Here is a 24,822-nt window from a genome sequence, read left to right as displayed (position 1 = left end):
TCCGCTGGTTGCTGGAAGACCTTCCCTCATCAACCAAGAGTATGGCACTGGGGTAATATGCAGTGTATATAGAAGCATGGATAATGCTTTTAGCATATACGTCAAGTACTTTAAAGCAGAAGAGAACTTTAAAAAATGACACTATAGGCTGAAAAGAGCACATTTGCATAATTTTGCAATTTTTCCTCGCCATACACGTAAAGCCTTAAAAAGGCAAAGCGGGCATAATTCGCCGAGTCCATCACATCCTCCATCTTTAACACCCCTGTAATTTATGCTGGGGATTTTTTGCCTCTGAGCCAATGAGAGTTGTTAAAACTGCCGACTTGTTCGTGTAACTTGGAACCTATGTCCAACATTCCGGTTTCCCGATCGTCAATCGGAAAACGAACTATACTGTTTGCTACCTTCTGGGAAGAAGAGTTCTACCAGGAATGTAGGAACTGCACTTCGGCGGTTTCCGACTGCAATTCTCCTAACACACAAGACTTCAGGACTAGTTCTTAGGCCAAATGGAGTCGCCCACAGCAGATTTTAGCGCTGACTTTATCTATTATTTATCAACTTGAGGTACATATTAGAATTTTTTTTGACGGCATGCACCTGCGAGGAAATGCATCCTCTTTTCAATGGTATTTGATTCATATTAAAATTTTCTTCTTCTTTAAAGCTCTTCCATTGAGTCGTGATACAAGGGAGACAATTCTGGCTGACTTTCTGCAGTGTTGAGAGGTTAGAGTTCAGAAGTTGTGTTTGACTGTCACTCAGCCTCAGGTGGTAGGGAGGGAAGGGTGTGGAGGGGGCTTGTCTGCCAACTGAATTCAGTTTCAGTTAGACAGCACTATAAATTTGTAAATTCACGCATGTTAATTTTGGGACAAATCTGCGACAAGGAGAAATGTAGACTGTTGTGCATGGAATAAATAATTTTGACATGCAGTTTTGCAAACATAAAAATATATTAGATGCGATGTACTTGTCTGTGTATGTAATTTACTTCCGTTTGTGCACTAACTGTAAATGTATTTGGAATATTTATAAAATCTTTTTATTATAATGTGTAATAAATCAAAAACAATAAATGAAGAGAAAAAAAATGGGAGAAAAAAAAACATTTTCACACATGTCTGTTGGACAGAATTTACAGGTAACAGTATTTCAAAAAAAGAAAAAAATTTCATTAAAATAAAAAATGTTTAGCTCAAATGCAGTTTCTGTTAAAGGATCTGTCACTTTCAAGCACAAAATTAACCTGGTGTCGCGTGTACATCTATATTGCACACTTGACGACCCATGTATTTTTTAAAGATTACCCGCTCATTAATGTATGGTCCCTATCAATCATAAAGACAATAGACTGTGGAATTTTGCCCGAGGAACACCACAGACAGTCCACCTTAATGTTTCTGCTGCTATCTTGTCTTATTATCTGACCTATGATACAGCTACATTCCCTGACCCAGATACTCAGTGGGGAGAAATCCACGATTCACCCCAGCAACTGGTATTCTTTATGCCTTGAATTTGTGTCATTTTTACCTTTTACAGCATACCTGAATTGTGGTCGTTAAGCGCTGTGACACCTGTCGAAACGTGCTGTCTAGCATGCTCTGGGTGAAGTCTGCCTAAGTGTACTGTGTACACGCATTATGTCACAGCAGAGAAGTTAGCGGACTCTAAACAAAGGCTTGGCCTCATTCGGTGAGATCATGTGGGTATGTATGTACTTACGTCTATATATTTACGTATATAGAATTTACAGGTACTGGTCTATCTAGAGGTACAGGAGTTTTGTAGTAAGCATAATACAAGCTGTGTTACCATATCAAGCTTATAGACCGTACTGTGTGTTCACTGAAGCGTAAGTTTCACCTTTCCTCACATACTTTATTATTGGTAGCAGATCATTATGAGGAAAACCTTTATGTTGCGTTCATGTAATGTATATCAGTATTAGTGTATACCTACATGTACATACAGATATGATTTTACATGTTTCAGTGTATATTCATTTATTCATGTATCATGAGTTGTCATGTCGGCATGTGTTACTGTTGGCAATTCTCCCCATATACAGAAAAATTTCAGCATTAAACTGGTCTGTTTATGCTTCTGTACTGATTTGTTCTTGATAGGTATGGCCGTGTCGAATGTATTGATATTAGACATAATAGAAAATGCAGTATCATCATTTCTGAAATCAGTAGATTCCGTTCAGTGCCATTCTGGGGCAGGATATTTGTACATTCCCCTACTCTCACTGTTTGTGGGGCCATGGTGACAATAAGCGATGAAGGGCGCTTGTGTGTGTGTGTTTTTGTGATTTTCACATGTTTTCAAGGTGTTTATTCAAGCATGTTCTAAGGGCATTATTCTGTGCAGACTGATAAAACTATAAATTCTCTGAAGCCCTGAAATTGGCCAACCCAAAAAACAAACTGAGAGTTACAATGTGCATATGTGAAAAGTTTGAGCAATAAGGTTATATGTATTTGGGGGGGGGGGGGGGTGATGGAGGTTGAAGGGGGGGTGGGGGTGGGGGGGGGTGAAGGGGCACTATGCTTTGCCTTACTTTCACATTAACTCTTTTATACTTCCCCAATTTTAGAATTTTGTCACAAGGATGTCTAGCATATTGATGTCCTACGTAGTGTAGTTAAATTCTGTTTCAAGTTTCTAAAATTGTAGGTCAGCTTATATTTATTTTATAAATTTGTTTGTTTACGGTTTAAAACAGAAGTTAATGTAGTAAAGAAAAGGTAAATCTGTTACGCCATACTCAAGAATATTTCACTTACACGATGGCGGCTCGCATCACGGTGGGAGCTACGAAACTGGCCAGAACCATGACCATCTCCAGGTAGATGCCAGACCTCGCCACAAATAACCGGAGAGGACAGACTGGTAAATAACATGGATCATAAAATATAACAGGCACCAAGTACTTTTACACTTTTGATTTGAGTTTTATCAAAGGTCTGTTGTCTGATTCTAAGAATTCTAGTCATGTTAGAGAGGTGGTGTATGGTTTATATGAAAGGTAGCACAATATCTGGGTGGAAAGATGGAAGTTTCAGGACTAAAAGTAATATTTTATGACATTTACTTTCCTCTAAAACTGCCCTCTTTGTGGTGAAATTTTAAATCATTTTCTGTAAATAATTAACATTTCTCATTGTAAAAGGAAATTTCACGTATCAAAACATAAGGCCTCTGAGCATGATATAAACGTGAACAAGAAAAGAAAATACTGACATTGACCTGGTTGGTTTTAGAAAAAAAAAAAAGCATTCGATGATTTTATCAGAATACAGCGATTATTGCTGTAAGAATAACTTCAAGCGTATTGAGCTTGTCAGTGATACATTCACATGTGAAAAATCTGAACATTAATTCTAGGCCGGCAGTTGGAAGACTTGTGTATATATAGGCTCACAGAATTTATATTGTTAAGGTACTTGGATTATTGTACATGTAAGATTCACCATGTTCAGTTAAATGTTTCAGTTTTCAATTACTAACTACCCTAATTCCTCAACAATTTCACATGTGAAAGAGCAACTTTCAGTGCAATTTATGCACATTTGTAATTTGATTTTGGAGACAAAAACTACATAAGTTGGATTGGCCAATTTCAGAGCTTTCACAAAAAGCATAATTCTAACAGTCTACAAAGCATAACGCCTTGAGAATATGCTTGAATAAACATCCTGCAAACATTTGAAAATGTTGAAGAATTACAGTATTATATGTGTTCCAGTTTTTGATTAATGATCTCAAGCAGACCAGCCTGGGTCAATTGGTTCTCATCATGCTGTAAACTTTGTGTGACAAGTAGAGTTCATGGAGACTTTCTCAGATATGCGGATGTGAGGCTGTGCTTCCAGCTGTTGGTATATTTGCTGTGGCTTTAAGTCAGGAGGTTTTGGCAGGTAACTGGCAAAGGACAGTGGTTAGACCTTAAAGCTACATGTACGTGTCAGCCGCTGACTGCCTCTATGTACCACAACCTTAAACACCAATCAAAGAAATCAAATAAATAATCAAACTAAATATAGCTTATAACTTTTGAAGTTTTGATTATTTTGTTTTTGGTACGTGGGAAGGTCTTCCAGTAACATGTGGATGGTCGTGGGTTTCCCCCAAGCTCTGCTCGGTTTCCTCTGCTCACTGCTGTCGTATAAGTGAAATATTCTTCACTACGGCGTAAAACACCAATCAAATAAATAAATTTTATTTTTGAAGCTATACGTACTACACTGATGGAAGATATCAGCGTCATATTTCATTCAAGTTTATTTTCGAATTAAAATGTTATTCTAACAAAAACCACCTTAACCAAAGTTTTTTTTTTCTAAAATCATGGGCATTTCATTTTTTATTATTTTTTCTTCATTGAAACCTAGCTGTAATTGGATATTTTTCAGCAGATATGAAATACAAATCTGTAATAATCGGATCTTCAGAAAGAATTTTTAGAATGTCCAGAATAGATCTGTGTTTTACATGTATCATGTAATAACCATAGAATTCATTCTGCATGAAAGAAAATAAAATAAATATAAAATTAGCCGACCAACATACACAAACTAAACTTGCATTATACTAGCATCTATTTTATTCTATGAAATAAACGTAATACAAACCCCAAATTTTTCACATGCCTTTATGTCAGAAAGGAGATGTAAAAGAGAACTTCATTGTTAAATGAAATTCTGACATTGTGGCTCACCATATGAGTAAAAAAATTCGAGGCATCTTCAAATAAAAATGTGCTTATTATGAGTGAGTGAGTGAGTGCTTGGGGTTTTAACGTCGTACTTAACAATTTTCCAGTCATATGACGGCGAAGGAATCCTTAGAGTGCATGTAATGTGTCTCCTTGTTGCAGGACGGATTTACACTGCTTTTTTATCTAGTGCTGATTCACTGAGACGCCTTACCGAAAGCAAATAAGCTGCCCCACCTGAGCCATTATACTGATACGGGTCAACCGGTAGTTGCACTATCCCCTTCATGCTGAATGCCAAGCAAGGAAGTTACAACTTCCTCTTTTAAAGTCTCTTGTGACAGTTCAATTAAGACCACTATCATTCACCAGTATTGTGTTTACTGTGTGTCACACGGGAGAAAGTTCAGCAGTAACTATAAAAAGTTGGTGGATTTGGCACACAGGTTCCCTCCACTCATAAAACTCTCCGCCATTATATAAATGAATAATTCATATAACTAAGTATGGTGTTAAACAACAATCAGTCTGATAAATAAATAAACTGAGTGTTATCTGTTCACAGCTGTATGCTGGAGATGTGAAGAGTTGCCTCCCTTTAGTCAGCCAGAGCACCTGTTGCTAAACCTCTGCTGACAATGTCCTCCATGCACATTCCCATCAGCACCTGGCTGGAGGCAACAGGTCTGCTGGAATACCTGCCAATCTTTGATCAGTTCTCAGGGGTTGAGGTAAGGCACCTGATGATCAGGCCTCACAAAATCATGAATCACGAAACAATTGCCTGATGTAAATGTAAATTCTGGGAAAGTTATTCTGCAACAAATTTCAGCTAATACCAAATTTAATGAGTAAAATTTTAACTTCAATCTAAGATTGCTTTGTGATCTTGGCACGTACTTATTTGTACATAACTACCATGATCACTTGTATTGTAGGCACATTATCGCCATGGTAGTTTCATGAATGTAGCGCTAAGCAGGATTTGTGAAATGAGCCTCATATCGGTGTGTTATGTTCAGTTACTCTCCGATCCAGATCCAGAGGATATATTTTATTGGCCTTAAATATTTGGTTTTTGGCATATTGGTCTTTGCGATATTCTGTTAGTATGTCTATCCATTCGACCTGTATGCAAAATGAATGCTGTAATTCACGTAAAGTTAGCACTTTTCGAGTGATGCATTTTGCTTGATTCCTAATTAATTCATCTACCTTACAGGGGCACTAAAGAGGTTCTTTTTTGGTGAAGTTGGATTAATATCTTATGAGAAAAATTTAAATGTTAGTTTATCATTTTTAAGGCCTCAATGTGCATTTTCCCCTGCCAACTGTAGATGTAATTCAATATGTTGAAGAATAACACTTGTTACATGGTTTTGCTAACTTGTTACGTGTCTGTAGTAGCAAAAATTTAGGGTGAAAGACAGCACGTGGCTAAAACATATCTCAGTTGAAAGCAGGATATTTAAGCTTTCTAGAAAGTTTCATACTTTATTATTTTAATGAAATTTCACTGAATAGCATGTAAAACCAAATAACAATACTGCATAATTGGCTGGTGTGAGCCGAGGCAGCCATCTTCAGAATTTTGTCCAATCAAACACATTGCTATCAGATCGCTTGGCGTAAGCTGTGACTAGGCCTTTACCCATTCACTCCTTGAAATGACATGATAACTACTGCATAAGACATCATTCTTAGATCGTTTACAATGATTTAGTTATGTGTAGCCGAAGGATCATTTCACAAAGTGTTGTGGGGAAGGTCTGTATCATTTACGGACGTAAACTAAGTTGATTTACAAACCGTGTAATATGGTGTCACAAGTTATGCGAGACAATATCATGGCGTCTTGGTCCAAACCACAATCATCTCCCCAGATATATTTCTTTGTCGCTTCATTTTAGCGTTTAGTCAGCAGTTTATAAATAACAAGTATCCAAGTCAGTGTAACATTCATTACAATGAATGAATGACTGATTATGGCCTAAGGGTGCATTGGCAATTTTTCAGCCATAACATGGCGAGAACAGGTTTAAAACAGGAGCCAGTGAATGGTTTTTGATACCATGGAGAACACTTAACATAAAACCAAAATAGACATCATGTTTAAAACCACTTTCTGAAAGAACCAAACCTTAGATAAAATTCGAAAAACAACAATATAATTATAAGTATGTAGATAAAAGTATGTATATATGATTTACTTGTATATATTTATTAGGAAACAACGTTCATTAGAGGTACCAAGGGTTTATGGGATTTAGAAGATGGCATCTCACCGGGCAACGCTTAAAATTAATTAAAAATTTTACAATTTTTTTTTTCTCTGAATGTATTACAACTGAAGAATTTAAATTTTGTTCCATTATCTTTCTTGCATACAAAGAAATTTTTTTCTGTTTTTCTTTTATAAAATACAGTAAAATTAATGAAACATGGTGTTCAAGCCATGGTGCTTTCTGTGACGTCCGCAATAACTAGGTCAGCAATGCCTTCATCTTAGAAGCCATTGCTACAAAATTAAGGCATAAAATCCAGCCACAGTCGAATGCCTAGATCAGCCTCAGTGGTACTTAGATTTGTTTCAATTTGTTTAAGAATTTAGCATGAATGTGGTGGTACAACAACTTCTAGTATGTCCAGTTTCCAAGATAAACTATATTTATCACTTCAGTGCCGAACTCCACAGCATTTGTCTGTCATGGGCTACTGCTTAAACTATTATGCGGAAAACGTTAGGGAGCAAAAGTAAACGTTACGTCACCTTGCCCTCAATAATGGAGACGTGCTGAGGCTGTGTCAAGCTGGGTTGAAGAAAAGCTAAAAAAATATTTAATCTTAATATTTAAAATACTTTGAATTGTAGTCTTTCAGTGGACATAAAACATAAGTCAGGTGCTGTCTTTCACTGTAAGGGACGGTGGTTTTAAAGAGTGACGTAGCATGAATATTTTGGTTTGTGAAATGAAATTTACAAGTGTTATTTGACAGTTACACGTTTTCATACTGATACCATGTTAAAATGAGCCACATGCATGTGTGTATACAGGTTACCAAACAAGTCTAGCCACATACAGCTGGAAAAAAAGGACAAAATTTTTAATTTTAATTAGGCTTAACAAAATCTGAGTATTGTTTCTCAGAGTGTTTTCTATTTTTGTAAAATCACTGTAATCAGAACAATGGAAAAACAACCTTGTCCACACGACTAGACTTTACCACTTCTGGTAGGTAGCCTGATGTCTATAAAGTTCATGACAATGGTAAAAAACATGAAAAAATGTAAAGGAATGTACTGGATTTGAACCCTACACTGCCAAGCATCATTTATGATTGGCCAAGTAATGAAGACTAGAATAGAGATTGGGTGGCTTTGTTCTTCTGCTGATACCCGAGAACAAAAGACAGAAAGAATACATTGTTGTTAAGTTTGTGCTGGAGAGTAGAAGACAAAGAATACATTGTCGCAGAGCTGATGACCCTTCCGGTGGTAAACTGCAGTCAATAATTTCATCCAGTCAAACATGAAGCTCCCGTGTTATTTACATAGGACGGTTTTGTCAGATTTTTGTTGTTTTTCTGGTCAAAACATGAAAACAACACAAAGCTCGATAATTCTTGCAGATTTCTCAGTGGACACCAGATAGTGTGTTTGTTTACTGATTTGAAGCAGTTTTAAAATTGACCTACTTTTGGGCCAAGTTCATTGGTCAGTTTTGGCCTTATTTGCATACCACAATAAAGTTTCGTACAATATGGGTAGGGGGATCCTCCTAAAAACTGTAAACAAAAAGTTTGTCTCATCCGTTTCAAAATAATGGCTAGATCATGTGACTGGTAAAACAGCAGAAATCGTCAGCAGTTGCTTCATAAATGGATGTTCCTCATTAGAACGCCAAAGTTTGGTTTTTCTATCTTTACCAGTTTTAGAGATATTGCAATTTTACGAGTGGACTAAGAAGAATAATAACTAGATTTTCAAGACTGATCAGCAAAAAGAAGAAAAAATGAGAAAAAAAATAAGGAAATGGAAACGGGACATGTACTGGATTTGAACCCTACACTGCCAGGCTTCATTTACAAGTTCGCCAAGTACTGAAAACCAGCCTAGAGACTAGGAGGCTTTGATCTTCTGCTGATAGCCCAGGACAAAATACAGAAAGAATACATTGTTGCAAAGCTGATGCCTATTCCCATGGTTGGCAGTTAATGGTTTCATGCAATCTAGCACGAAGCTCCTGTGTTATTTACACAGGATGATTTGTCAAATTTTGGTTGGTTTTTCGGTCATAACACAAAAACAACAGGAAGTACAAAAATAATTCTTGCAGACTTGTAATTGTGACGTCAAGGGGCACCAGGGAATTGGTTTGTTTAATGATTTTAAGCAGTTTGAAAAATTGACCTACCTAAAAATTTTTTTACATTATGGGTAGGGCGATCCACCTAAAAGCTGTAAGCGAAAAGTTTATCTCCATAGGTTTAGCTGTTTTGAAGAAGACGATTTTTTTAGCTTATCAGTAATAGAGCTGAAAACGTCAAAAGTTCCTTCATATGTTCCTTATGAAGTTTGGTTTTTCTACCTTTACCAGTTTTGGAGATATTGCAATTTTAGGAGTTGACCAACAATAGTAATAATAATCTGAACAATTTCAAGAGGTGTACACTAGTGTCCTAGTGCGTATCCCAAATTACAAGATTATAATACGAGACAAATTTAAATAAGTCAACATAGTAGTTTTTACAAAAGATGAAGTACGCAGTAGGTCTACAAACTTTTGTGGTCACACCAGGGAACTGCGTACAATTAGATTTTTTAAAAAAGGGTGCACATGCAGATAATCTTTTGGGTGCACAGGTTTACGTAATATATTGATAAATTACTGATCAAAGTACAAATCAATCAGTTTATCAATTCATAAAGATTGGTGTCTTTGTATTACTTTGCCTCAGTAACAAAAACGGGGGGCCTCCGTGGCTCAGTCGGGTAGCGCGCTAGCGCAGCATAATGACCCAGGAGAATCTCACCAATGCGGTCGCTGTGAGTTCAAGTCCAGCTCATGCTGGCTTCCTCTCCGGCCGTAAGTGGGAAGGCCTGCCAGCAACCTGCGGATTGTCATGGGTTTCCCCCGGGCTGTGCCCGGTTTCCACCCACCATAATGCTGGCCGCCGTCGTATAAGTGAAATATTCTTGAGTACGGCTTAAAACACCAATCAAATAAATAAATAAATAACAGTAACAAAAAAATGAATGCGCAAAAATTATTAAAGCTGTTAAGGGGCTGGAGATTTTTGGCAAAACATCAGTCAGCACAAGTTAAATCCAAATTTTTGCTACTTTATTAGAATAGCGAGAATATTAATATATCACAAAATGTCTGCCTTGTCTGTGTATGTGTTGCCATTCAAAAATTAGTAGCTTTAATTAATTAAAGCAGGTAGCATCATAACTTCTTCAAACTTTGGAATGACTTTAACTCTGTAAATAGCACAGGGTATGTACAGAAAGGCAATAATTTTGGCTACCCTTTTTAAACTACATAAAATTTAACATAGGTGGAGCTCTCTGTGAAATTTTTATTACTTGTATTAAAGATGTAAATTGCATTTTTGTGGACGTATTAAAATGAAGTACCTGAAATGATGATATGATTTATTTATTTATTTATTTGATTGGTGTTTTACGCCGTAGTGAAGAATATTTCACTTATACGACGGCGGCCAGCATTATGGTGGGTGGAAACCGGGCAGAGCCCGGGCGAAACCCACGACCATCCGCAGGTTGCTGGCAGACCTTCCCACATACGGCCGGAGAGGAAGCCAGCATGAGCTGGACTTGAACTCACAGCGACCGCATTGGTATGATGATATGAAACAAACCTTGAAGTAAAATAACCAGATTCATAATACATAAAATCATGATCTAAGGAAAACATTAAAAAAAAAAAAAATTAGAAAGGAAATAAAGAAAAGTGACAAAGGAAACACAGAAGTTACAAGAAAGTTTCTTTAACATTCTTGGTGTACATGTATGTGATTTATGCCCCTGATTTACATGGATATTTCACGAGGAAAATACCCACAAGTCTCAGGACATTTATTTGCCTTTATTTTTAGGTTCTTTACAGTACAGGTACATGTACATACATGTATATATATATTTTCTGAAAGATTGTATTATAAGTTCTGAAATTCATCTGGCTTAATGTTGAACATTATGGTGCAGTATTGTCTTTTCTCGGCCAGACAGACAACCTGACTCGCAAATTCTTGTTTACGGTCCACGCTCCAATATTACAGATCTCGCGTGATAATGCGTGAAAAGCCAATAGGGCACCTAGCTCAAGCTGAATGCTGGTCATACCTGCACATTTCAATTATAATGTTGTCATTGGTAAAATTACTTTCTAAATTTAGTTCGCATTAAAATGTGTAATTAACATTTAAACTTTTTGCCTAAATGTCGGTAGGAATTTCTGTTATTCTGTTATTTAATTGGTTTTTAGCAATGTCAAACAATTTTAACAGCAGTTGGGTTTACGGGTGAAGGAATTCAGAGTGGCTTGAGCAAACCATGACCTTTGCCTTGTAAGGTACCTGACAATTGTCCAGACATAAAGCCACAGCTGAAACACAGTACCAGAGCTTGATTTAAGACTGGTCAAAGAGCCAATCAGCTGTGACAACAACACGTTAGGCGACTAAGCCATAGAGGGACCCTAATGACCACATATAGTTGCCTAACAGTGTAGACCTATGACCTTAAGCTATTTAACGTGTTTGTCTATCACATGTGCTTAACACATCAGCATCACCTTGTTAATTATCCGTGCAAGAAGAAAAACAGGCTGACGAAAAAAAAAAATTTTTTTGTCCAGGGAGACAAATGGCATTCTTTGTTGAGAGGATGAGATGGTACATTCCGTGACTCTCTGCAGTTTTTTTTTTTATAACCCTGAGTCTCTTTTGCTTCAAGTGGTGGAACATAAATGCCTGGGCTATGTGTGGGGTATATATACAGACAAACGCAAGACTCAAATCCATACTGTTACTAAGTTTCTGAAAGATCCCTCATATTCCATCCTTTTATTGAAATGACCTGTTCTCTTTCTTTTGAATTTCATTTGGTACCAAAAATCGAAAGGTGGTGTTATCCTGCCCTGGTGTTATGAACAGGGATCAGGTTCCTCCTTGGTTGAGAAGACTGGAAATGCATATTCATCAGTTCTGCGGAAAGATCCCCCCCCCAGCCCTTAATTGTCAGATGAGATTGCGTGTTCAAATCCAGCTGTTGCTCGTTGGATTGTAGCTTTATGTCAGGAGGTGTATCAGATACCTGGTGAGGTGCAGTAGTTTTCTCCTGGTACTGTAGGGTTCCCCCTGGTAATATGTGGTTTCATCATGATAATTTGGGGTTTCGCCCTGGTATCATGTGGTTTCACCCTGGTAATGTGTGGTTTCATCCTGATAATGGGTGGTTTCACCCTGGTAATGTGTGGTTTCATCCTGATAATGGGTGGTTTCACAATGGTAATGTGTGGTTTCATCCTGATAATGGGTGGTTTCACACTGGTAATGTGTGCTTTCCCTGGTATTATGTGGTTTATCTCTGGTAATGTGTGGTTTCACCCTGGTATGGTGTGGTTTCACCCTGGTAATGTGTGCTTTCCCTGGTAATGTGTGGTTTATCTCTGGTAATGTGTGGTTTCATCCTGGTAGTGTGTGCTTTCCCTGGTAATGTGTGGTTTATCTCTGGTAATGTGTGGTTTCATCCTGATAATGGGTGGTTTCACGCTGGTAATGTGTGGTTTACCTTTGGTAATGTGTGGTTTCACCCTGGTAATGTGTGCTTTCCCTGGTATTATGTGGTTTATCTCTGATAATGTGTGGTTTTGCCCTGGTAATGTGTGATTTATCTCTGGTAATGTGTGCTTTCCCTGGTAATGTGTGATTTATCTCTGGTGATGTGTGGTTTCATCCTGATAATGGGTGGTTTCATGATGGTAATGTGTGGTTTGCCTTTGGTAATGTGTGGTTTACATTTGGTAATGTGTGGTTTACCTTTGGTAATGTGTAGTTTACATTTGGTAATGTATGGTTTACCTTTGATAATGTGTGGTTTCCCCCTTACATAATCATGACTGGCACAGGATTTCATAAATGAAGAATTCTAGAGTGTGGCAAATGAAAGTCAATCAAATACATGGTGAAAAATTGCACCTTGGTCCAAATTACAGTATATGCCCTAAAAACTTGCCCTCAAAAGTGCATTTTCCAGAGGCAGATAAAGGTGGTTATATATTTCTTTGAGGACTGAAGCTTACATTTTCCAATAGGATATACCATTCAGCCTTCCAAGCAAACCTCCAAACACCTTTCTCACAACACAAAAGATCAGTGGAACCGGGGATTAAGATAGACAGACTGAGGCAAAGTGTATTACATTGTCACTGACAAACTTTTAAGTCAAATATAGTAATCATCTTGCTTGTCAATCAGTCAGTCAGTCAGTCAGTGTAGGTGATATGTACCTCTCGTTATAGGAGCTGCTCCAAACAGGAGAAGAGGATCTCGGAGAGTTAGATGTCACAACCTCTGCACACAGAGCCAAATCAATCTTCGTTTTTGCTTGTCACTTATCAGTTCCTCACCTGTAATTTGTAACTCTTTGCAAGGGTAGCTTCACAGTATAGTGATCATCAATTTTACTTGTCAGTTATCAGTTCCTCACCTGTAATTTGTAACTTTTTGCTAGAGTAGCTTCACAGTATAGTGATCATCAATTTTGCTTATCAGTTATCAGTTCCTCACCTGTAATTTGTAACTTTTTGCTAGAGTAGCTTCACAGTATAGTGATCATCAATTTTGCTTATCAGTTATCAGTTCCTCACCTGTAATTTGTAACGTTTTGCTAGAGTAGCTTCACAGTATAGTGATCATCAAGTTTTGCTTGTCAGTTATCAGTTCCTCACCTGTAATTTGTAACTTTTTGCTAGAGTAGCTTCACAGTATAGTGATCATCAATTTTACTTGTCAGTTATCAGTTCCTCACCTGTAATTTGTAACTTTTTGCTAGAGTAGCTTCACAGTATAGTGATCATCAATTTTGCTTATCAGTTATCAGTTCCTCACCTGTAATTTGTAACTTTTTGCTAGAGTAGCTTCACAGTATAGTGATCATCAATTTTGCTTATCAGTTATCAGTTTCTCACCTGTAATTTGTAACTTTTTGCTAGAGTAGCTTCACAGTATAGTGATCATCAATTTTGCTTATCAGTTATCAGTTTCTCACCTGTAACTTGTAACTCTTTGCAAGGGTAGCTTCACAGTATAGTGATCATCAATTTTGCTTCTCAATTATCAGTTCCTCACCTGTAATTTGTAACTTTTTGCTAGAGTAGCTTCACAGTATAGTGATCATCAATTTTGCTTATCAGTTATCAGTTCCTCACCTGTAATTTGTAACTTTTTGCTAGAGTAGCTTCACAGTCTAGTGATCATCAATTTTGCTTCTCAATTATCAGTTCCTCACCTGTAATTTGTAAATTTTTGCTAGAGTAGCTTCACAGTATAGTGATCATCAATTTTGCTTGTCAGTTATCAGTTCCTCACCTGTAATTTGTAACTTTTTGCTAGAGTAGCTTCACAGTATAGTGATCATCAATTTTGCTTATCAGTTATCAGTTTCTCACCTGTAATTTGTAACTTTTTGCAAGGGTAGCTTCACAGTATAGTGATCATCAATTTTGCTTCTCAATTATCAGTTCCTCACCTGTAATTTGTAACTTTTTGCTAGAGTAGCTTCACAGTATAGTGATCATCAATTTTGCTACTCAATTATCAGTTCCTCACCTGTAATTTGTAACTTTTTGCTCGAGTAGCTTCACAGCATAGTGATCATCAATTTTGCTTCTCAATTATCAGTTCCTCACCTGTAATTTGTAACTTTTTGCTAGAGTAGCTTCACAGTATAGTGATCATCAATTTTGCTTGTCAGTTATCAGTTCCTCACCTGTAATTTGTAACTTTTTGCTAGAGTAGCTTCACAGTATAGTGATCATCAATTTTGCTTATCAGTTATCAGTTCCTCACCTGTAATTTGTAACTTTTTGCTAGAGTAGCTTCACAGTATAGTGATCATCAATTTTGCTTGTCAGTCAGACAGTCAGAGTAGCTACTCACAGAGCAGGGACTTAAAGAAGTTAGGGGTTATGAGTTTTGCACATATGTGGCCAAATTAAACATATTTGTATGTCAGTTAGTCACCTGTAATTAGTACCTCTCATTATAGATGACACAGTCAGAGAAGGGGACCTTAGAAAGTTGGTGGTTACAACCTCTCCAGATTAAACTTGATATTTGCGCGTCAGTTAGTCGTGAGTTACTCACCTGTAATTTGTACCTCCCGTTATAGATGACTCGGTCAGAGGAGAGGACCTTAGAAAGTTGGTGGTTACAAACTCTCCAGATTAAACTTTAATTTATACCACTTGTTACAGGAGCTCCTTACAATAACAGAAGGGGACCTTAGAGGACTTGGGGTGAAGATATCAGCTCACAGAGCCAAACTAATCTCCAGTCTTCAGGTGCTCAAGATGAAATATGAAAAAGCACAAGGTAAGTGTTAAATATTTTGGATGACACCTGCCCATCATGCCTTTTGAAATGTACGTCTTTTGAAATATAATCACAAAAAAGTGTCCATGGTCGGCGTGGATGAAGAAAATGTGGTAAATAATCCAAGGAATGTAACGGACTGAACATCAACATCAACATATATATTTATTTATTTATTTGATTGGTGTTTTACGCCATACTCAAGAATATTTCACTTATATGACGACGGCCAGCATTATGGTGGGAGAAAACCGAGCAGAGCCCCGGGGAAACCCACGACCATCCGCAGTTTGCTGGCAGACCTTCTTACGGCCTCACTTCACTTCACTTTCGGCTTCAACAAATATACATGTGTCCCTAAGATTATTGGGTATGTACGGCATGTACAGTACTTATATTCAATAAAAAGGGGCGGGTAGTCAGTGGCCAAAATGTTTTGCGGGTTGACCTGTCACAAGTGACAGGCAGTGATTTTTGTTAACACAACTGAAATCAAGAGAAATACCTTGATTGAGGTTTCGTGTGTGGCTAGATTTGCTTTGCTTTGAGGAAAGCTTTAGAACCCCATTTAGGTTATGCCATAGTGTTCAGTCTCATCAACAGTGGTTAAACTTTGTCTGGCCTCATCATTTTTTCCTTCACCACAAACCATTGACTGGGGCATGTAAACTTTTAACTACCCTCAGATCACAGAAATACTACATGTATTATCAGTGACTGCAATAGGACATCATTGTATATTTACTGTGATAGAAGAGGGTGGAACTGTTTACGAGGTTTTGGATACACAGTTGTCCTGCGGTGACGGTACTGCTGAAAGTCTCGGCTAAACTGTTGTTAGATCTGCGGATGGGCAGCAGGAATATTTGCTTCCTAGGGTAAATATTTAGGAGGAATCCCAAGATAGCTCCGCCAGTATGTGTATATTATTAGTACAGTATAATAAGAAGAACTGTGAGACAGCATCAGTAGGTGTAGTGTCTCCTCTGGATCACCGTGATAAATGATTGTGTGGAAGGTGTGTCACTATGAGCCTAAATGTGGGTCAGACATTTTGAAGACTGTGAAGAGTATATAATGGGATACAAATTATTTTGTACTGCATTTGACTGAAACTTTCTAAATTTACTAAGTTACTCATTTGGCCTGGTTCTGAGAGCTCTGTAGCCATGTTTGAAAGATGTTTTAAGGTTTGTTTGGAAGGCTGGTTGATGCCCTACTGGGGATTTGTGAGATTAAGTATCAAACGTATAGTATTTTATGAATTTTATTTCTCTGCAGAATTGCATTTTTGTTCAGCAAATGGTTACAGAAAATATATAATTCAAGTGTATTCATACTGTACTAGTAGAAGTCTCAAAATTTGCATGTGACTTGTGACAGATTTTTGTTTTATTTTATTTCAAAGTCTGATCGTTAAATCATTATTCAGTGTTGCATCCTAAAATAAATTTGCAAAAATTGATAAAAAAAAGAGAAAAAGAAGGAAAAAAAAAAACAAACAAAAAAAAAAAACAGAAAAAAAAGACGAAAAGAAGCAAACTTACTTGAAGATAATTACCAGAAGCCCCCCAACCCTCAGTAATTTCAAATCTATGCCTTTTTCAAAAATCTGCACCCACTGTCCCCAACTACCCTCCATCAACTGCTGCTTCGCTTGACACTCAGAACAGAGAGGTTAGAGCAAGGAAATGTGACTGTTGGCCTGGTGTCAGTATAATGTGACTGGGTGTTGCATTATGTCTTGTGTCTTCAGCACTTCATATCACTGGCGGCAGCACTTGGGCAGCATGGGCCACAAGAAAACACATTATCACAATATATGTACACTCACCTAATGACTCGTCATTGTCATACATGCATGACTGATAAATTGTTAAGTACGACATTCAACCCCAAGCATACATATAAACATATGTACACAAAGAAACAAGTGAATTGCAAGGTAATTGCAAGGTAATTTAATTAATAATGTGTATAATAATAATAATAATAATAATAATAATAATAATAAAAATTCAAAGGAACGGCTAAATAGTTAAATGGTGTACTTGTTCTGTTATGACATAATTTGAATAATTTATTACAAACTTTGTTTATCGAACACTAAATACACTTAAAACTGAACTTTGTACATTAGACATATGAATGGATTCAATCAGAGAGGTCTGTATATATATGACAGTGATTAGCTTTACTTACATTCATTTTGGTTTTTATTTCTGTACAAAGTATTATCTTAAAAAAAAAAGACAATTAAAGTCCATTATTATCCTGAATTATTTTTTTTTTTGATGTGCTTGATGACGCAATAAGTAAACTTTTAATCTGGAATTCTTACGAAGTCATGGAAGGTGCCATGTTGGAGAAACATGGGATATGTGTAGGATGTTGCGTCGCTCTTACCCCAGGCTCATATTTGGTACAAATGCAAAATGGTATATGGTTGATGCCAGCGAAAATCTACAGCTGCCTTCTCAGGTTGTTGAAATAACTCGCATCTGATTGGTTAAAATTGATAGCATTACACTCTCTTCCACTTCCTCGGTGTGAATTATTTTGCTTACTTAATTTAATTGTGATGTCTCTGCTATGTAACATCAGAGAGTACGTGGGAAGGCCTGCCAGGAACCTGCGGATGGTCGTGGGTTTCCCCTGGGCTCTGTTTGGTTTCCTTCCACCATAATGCTGGCCGCCGTTGTAATGAAATATTCTTGAGTACAGCGTAAAACACCAATCAATTAAAATAAATAAAAAACAAAATCAGAGAAATAGAAAAAGTATGGTTTTTAAACTTCTTGTGGAATATGTTATCACTGTGTATACATTTGGTCTAGCATTGTCTTTTCTTTTAGATATCTCTATGCTTATATACAGACAAATGTATTGTGATGTAAAGTTATGACGTGAAATCAAGGCTGTTCCAGTTACTGGACAGCGAGGTCAGAAGCTTTATACAGCCAGCATAGCCATAACCATACCAGGTGTCATAAAAAAAAATAAAAAAAATAAAGAAAGAAACCAAAAGTAAAATCAAACCAATTCATTGGTGTCCAACAAAATAAAGGCCCATGCACAGACTTGCACTGTAGACTGTCAAGCACACAAGTCTATAATGGATCTATGTGAGGAATAAAAACCCCATAAAGCGATTCAAGGGCATCTCTCCATCTCCCCCCCCCCCCCCCACCCCACCCCCTCCCTCCAGCACCCTAAAACTTTACCCCTGGGCCCTCACAGTTTGGGCTGGGATAGTCTACCAATGGCCGTACCTACTGCATGTACTCTTTGAAGGTGCAAATTGTAAACAGAACATGTTACAGTATGAATGGATTTATAGTCATAATACACATGTACATTAATCATGTAGGTTCATGTATGTACATATGGCTGGGGAGGAGGAGTGGGGGGGGGGAGGGGTAAGGATGTAAGGGTGTAGACTTGTGGGAGGCCGATGATAACCAGCTGTAGAGGAAAGCTGTCTGTCTGGCTTCCTTACTGTAGATATGGGTTTAACACGACCTTGACTAACCTTCCTTGGGATTGTGGGGGGTTTGGGGTCAAAACATGGGTGTTAGGGGATAAAACAACCTGATTACAAAGGGTCAGATTGTTGGGTCTTGTGAGGGAGGGGGACCTGGTGGGGGGAAAAGGGGGTCTTGTTGGGGGAAGGGGCACAGACAAAAGTTTTTAATAGAAGTTACATCCCGACCAGTTAATTCTTAAAAATGTAGATCATGTGAAAGGTGAGTACAATTTTGGATGCAATTTGTGAAAATTAAATTGCCAAAGTCTCTGATTTCAAATTAAAATTTCATTAGAACTTGGGAAATGTAAAGATATAGTGTAATAAACAGTGTAAGTTAATTACCACAGTTTTCAAATAAAATTACTTCAGAGCTGGCAGGAAAATTTTAAGAGATGCTAATATTTAATTGTATCTAAACAGTATTATTATTATTATCTTCTTTTTCAAATATCAAAATTAATCAATTTAATTAATTAATAATTAATTTATTAATTAATTTATGTGACTTGACATCGCCAAAATACTGTACAGAATTGTTTTGAGAAGGGGAAAGTTGTAAAGTTTTAATTGTCCTTAAACATATCTTTTAGTCGTAAAATAATGCGAACCACAAGCAAGCTGCTATAATATTGGCTAGCTGATAGCTGGCTACAAGCTTGCCTGGACAGGGATCTAATTTAGGCTGGCTTGTACTGGATGTGTATGAAAATAAACAGCATTCCTGTAATAAACAGTGCTTGTCTACATGTAATTTTTGAATGTTAGCTCTAATGTTTTTTCTTTATTTATTTACTGGTGGCAGATGTTAAGCTGTACCAATAATCTATGAATGTAGCAGAATGGTAGTGTGCGAGACACACATGTAGATCAAATGTAACACAGATTTGGTTGCATTTTTTGCCAGTCACAGTTTCATCGTTGCTCACATGTGGCAGGTACATGTTGACTGGGAACATGCAACTACAGTGTACATGTTGATAGACAGGAATTTTTACATATATATACATATGCCCTAATTCCTCAACATTTTGAGATGTGTAAGAGTAACTTTCAGTGCAATTGATGCACATTATTAATTTGAATTTGGGGCCAAAACCACAGTGGTTGGGTTGGTCCATTTAAGGGCTTCACAAAAAGTATGATTTTATCAGTTTATGCAGGCTAACATCTTCAGAATATGTTTGAATAAATACCTTGCAACCATGTAAAAAGGTTGAAGAATTGTTGTATTTACGGTGTACCTGTGTGTGCTTATGTCCTCCACATGCTGAGCCTAACATTGTGTGTTTGGGCATGTGGGGAATGTGGATATAATGGTGCTGTATAAAAAATATAGATTATATCTACGATAAAAGTTATAGCAGCCCAACAATGAGCTCCAAGAATACTAGCACTGATAGGGTTGGAAAAGGAATACATATGGCATAATGTACATTTTAATTTTCTGTCTTGTTGACAGTAAGCACTTAATGTCGCTTGTGTGACTGCTTGTTTGACCGTTTGTGTGATCGTTTGTGTGACCGCTTGTCTGACTGCTTGTCTGACCAGTTGTGTGACCGTTTGTGTGATTGTTTGTGTGACATTTGTGTGACCGCTTGTGTGACCGTTTGTGTGACCACATTTGTGACCGCTTGTTTGAATGCTTGTGTGACTGTTTGTGTGACTGCTTGTGTGACTGTTTGTGTGACCAGTTGTGTGACCAGTTGTGTGACCATTTGTGTGACCATTTGTGTGACCATTTGTGTAGTCGAACACATTTGACCATGTCTTTCACCAGTATGGTGTCCATAGCTGCACGTCACATGTGGCAAAGTTAATCAGTTAATTGCCAAAGCTAGGTGGTTCAATACCACAAACATTCTTTGTTCCTTCACACATAACACTAACCACTGTCATAAAATTGAAACATTCGTGCAATATCTCTAATAATTAAAGAACAGTCAAATGAAGAAATAAATAATACTCCCTGTTTCAAGGTTGAATGTGTAATGGTACATGATACACACATTTTTAACAACATACTTTAAACTTGGCTTACTGCTACCATGTCAAAATGCACTTTCAGTAGCACCTAAAGGCCTTAAAATGCTAGCTCTGATGCCAACACTTATGTTTTTCTGATAAGAAATTAATCAAGCTTTACAAAAACCTCTTAAATGGTTCCTTAAGGTGGATGAATCGATCAGAATCAAGCTAAATTTGTCACTTTAAGAATGCTAATCTTAAGGTGAAATACAGTATTTGATGGCGTTAGTGTATGTGTAGTTTTGTAAAGCAATACACTCACCTCTTGGACATTTATATATAAACTGCTTTTGTCTCATGTTTGATTTTTATCTCCCTCTGTTACATGATTGAGATTTGACTTAAATTTGATTAATTTATGTTTTATGACCCTTAAAAGTTGAACTTCCTTTCCAGTCACATTCTGTTGCAATGCTAAGCTATTTATATCCTTGTGAGATGCGGGTATTATGTAAGCTGTTTTTGTCTGCGGATGGAATTATGGGCTGTACAGCTACTTTGTTGTTTTTATCTCATCGCCTACATGGGCATTTGCATATGTAAACATACAGATGTGTAATGGCTTCCATGTCTGAGTAGCTCTGAAACAGTCAACATACCGTAAATCATCCAAATTTCACTCTTGACTCAAGTTGCACATTTTTTCTGATTATATGAGTTCTGTTGATCTTGGCTGTTCTGTTAATCTTGGCTGTTCTGTTGATCTTAGCTGTTCTGTTGATCTTAGCGGTTCTGTTGATCTTAGCTGTTCCGTTGATCTTACCTGTTTAGTTGATCTTGGCTGTTGTGTTGATCTTAGCTGTTGTGTTGATCTTAGCTGTTCCATTGATCTTAGCTGTTCTGTTGATCTTGGCTGTTGTGTTGATCTTAGCTGTTCTGTTGATCTTAGCTATTCTATTGATCTTGGCTGTTCTCTTGATCTTGGCTGTTCAGTTGATCTTAGCTGTTTTGTTGATCTTAGCTGTTCTGTTGATCTTAGCTGTTTTGTTGATCTTAGCTGTTCTGTTGATCTTAGCTGTTCTGTTGATCTTAGCTGTTTTGTTGATCTTGGCTGTTCTCTTGATCTTGGCTGTTCTGTTGATCTTGGCTGTTCTGTTGATCTTAGCTGTTCTGTTGATCTTAGCTGTTCTGTTGATCTTAGCTGTTCCGTTGATCTTAACTGTTCTGTTGATCTTAGCTATTCTGTTGTTTTGAAAGTAGGATGCAAGTTGCACATTTTTTCTGATTATATGAGTTCTGTTGATCTTAGCTGTTTTGTTAATCTTAGCTGTTCTGTTGATCTCAGCTGTTCTGTTGATCTTAGCTGTTCCGTTGATCTTAGCAGTTCCGTTGATCTTAGCTGTTCCGTTGATCTTGGCTGTTATGTTGATCTTAGCTGTTTTGTTTATCTTGGCTGTTCTGTTGATCTTAGCTGTTCTGTTGATCTTAGCTGTTCTGTTGATCTTGGCTGTTCTGTTGATCTTAACTGTTCCGTTGATCTTGGCTGTTCTGTTGATCTTGGCTGTTCTGTTGATCTTAGCTGTTCTGTTGATCTTAGCTGTTCTGTTGATCTTGGCTGTTCTGTTGATCTTAGCTGTTCTGTTGATCTTAGCTGTTCCATTGATCTTGGCTGTTCTGTTGATCTTGGCTGTTCTGTTGATCTTGGCTGTTCTGCTGTTTCGAAAGTAGGATGTATGGAAAAATGTACTTCTCAGCGTCAAAAGTAATATTTTATGACATTTGTTTTATGACACTCAAAATGCAATAACTTTTTCTTTTTTGGGCTTGTAGGGTGGGGGTGGTGGATTTTAGATCATTTACCATTTGCTAATTAGCCATTCTTTTAGCCATCAGTATGTGGATGTAGATTCGTGTGTTCGTTCAGTCTGAGAACAGTGTTCATGACATGTAGCAGAAAATTTGGAGTTTCGCCAACCTGGAGAGTATAGCTGTAATTCCTGTACCATGTTTCATTTATCCTGCGCAAACATTGCAATAACTATCCTCGTCTTATTATTAGGCAAATCACACTCGATTCGTTATTTGTCGTCAGCGTCTGAGAGCATCATTTCATGCCGTGATTTTTTCAAAAGAGCCAATAATTAGTAAATGAACATGCTTAATTGTTGGCCTCAAAAACAAATACTCAGAGGACAGTCTGACATAAGAGACGAATAATCAATTGTCAGTAGCCTGATACAAAGCTGAAGTATATAGCTATACGTACAGTAAACAGTTTAGACCATAAACTGAAAAGAATGACAACAATACAGCTGTCAACAATTACCAAGTCTCGCAGCCTCTGAAGTCCAACAATACCAGGCTCTCTCTGTTAGTCTGTTCTGGCTGTTGAGGTAGGTATATGTATATACTTATATCAGCTGAAGGTACAAGACAGGCCTATCCTCTTTCCTGACAATAAGCAGATTTTTGCGAGTAGAATCATTGTCTTGTGTTTCCTCAAAGATGAATCCTTTCCTGTGAGGGTTCTGACTTGGGTCTGTTGTAGCCAGTGGGTTATACTGTTTCTAGACTGTCTTGTCTGCTTAAAAGGACAACCTTTGGCATTCCATGAAGATTGGCCGCAGTAAAGTCAGCAGAGTTTTATCATGCGCATCATTGCTTCGAGGGGCAGAGTTGTGGAGAATCTGACATGTACACGGAGAATTTGGTTGTTTTGTTGGTAGTTTTCTGGGGTACATCTTTATCAACAAACAGAAAACTCTCCAATGGATATTGAAGTAATTTTCGCATTCTGTGATGGTTGAGTGAAAAGACATGTAATGTACAAAAGAGGGATAATTTCTCTGCAACAGCTTTGAAGAACAGTGGCGAAATGAGTGTGCTTTTCTTCATGGAACAGAAAAGGTACAAGTTTTCAAATTGTTGAACCTTGGTGCTACATTACTTCTTGCTCAGGACAGATGGAATGGTCAGTCAATCCTGGAAACCTCGGAATTGTTTGTTAGATCAGCATCTGTCATTTATTCGCTCTTGTCTCGCTATATGAGGGCAGCCAGCATTATGGTTGGAGAAAACCAGGCAGAGCCTGAAGGAAATCTATGACCATCCACAGGTTACTGTAAAATATATGATGAGTTGCTAGGCTCCGAGCTCCAAATGGAAGGCTGACGTTGCATTTGAATGTTGTAAGAAATAATTGAGATGGATAATGAATTTGGTAGAGTTGCTGATTGATGCTGGGTTTTTAGGTGAAGGGTAAACTCATCCATGATTTTGTAAGGTGTGGGCTGCAGAACGGTTTAAGTGTTCTTAAATTATCTTGTTATATGTTCTTGAATTGAATGTAAATCTTTGTTGTCATTTTAATGTTTGGAGACCTTTTAATTTGAAAGAGCTGTGAAAAAACTTGCCATGTACAGAAATTTGAATTTCTAAAGGCAGAAAACTTAAATTTCTTAAGGCAGAAAACGTAAATTGATACATATTGATACATATTGACATGTTTACGTAGAACTTAAATTATTTTAAAAATCTCAGTGTGCGTCCTTCACTTCTATTGCAGCCAAATTGGCATTTAACATGCATTCATTTTGAACATGTGTGATATGGAATTTGTAGCAAAGTACAATATTGTACTGTGTTCATAATAAGGCTGGATATTTATAAACGTTTGACATCATTTCACAACTGTTCTGCTCATTTAGCTGAGTGAAGTAGGAAGTGGTTAGTTAGCTAGTGGGCTGGAAGCTTTACTAAGTCAAAACATACCGATTTTTCATGGCAGGAATCTTAAGGCTTCAGCTGTAATACTGATATGTGCCCCTCTGTGCAGATGGTATACTGGCTTGCTAAGGCTATAGATCAGGGGTCAGGCACAGTATAGGGGCTAAGCAAGGGCGTTTCTGATAGGATACAGGGGGAATGCATCAATCTGCATTCTTATGTGCAGAAGGCTTCAATATGCAAGTCGTAG

The 24,822-nt window shown here is 37.4% G+C and overlaps 1 protein-coding gene across 1 annotated transcript in view; it reads left to right on the top strand.

The window, feature by feature from the left end:
* Positions 1 to 1,783: 1,783 nt before the first annotated feature.
* The window catches only part of LOC135480635 (breast cancer anti-estrogen resistance protein 3-like), an 86,835-nt gene continuing 63,796 nt past the window's right edge, over positions 1,784 to 24,822 (top strand). Inside the window, exons 1-3 of the mRNA XM_064760523.1 lie at positions 1,784 to 1,861; positions 5,295 to 5,460; positions 15,235 to 15,352. Coding sequence (XP_064616593.1) covers positions 5,368 to 5,460; positions 15,235 to 15,352 — 211 coding nt within the window. The 5' untranslated portion in view covers positions 1,784 to 1,861; positions 5,295 to 5,367. The remainder of the gene's footprint in view (positions 1,862 to 5,294; positions 5,461 to 15,234; positions 15,353 to 24,822) is intronic.

This window comes from Liolophura sinensis, chromosome 13, assembly GCF_032854445.1.
Source record: "Liolophura sinensis isolate JHLJ2023 chromosome 13, CUHK_Ljap_v2, whole genome shotgun sequence".
NCBI classification, from domain to species: domain Eukaryota; kingdom Metazoa; phylum Mollusca; class Polyplacophora; order Chitonida; family Chitonidae; genus Liolophura; species Liolophura sinensis.
The sequence above is the reverse complement of the archived record's forward strand: the minus strand, read 5'-3'. Positions and strand labels throughout refer to the sequence as shown.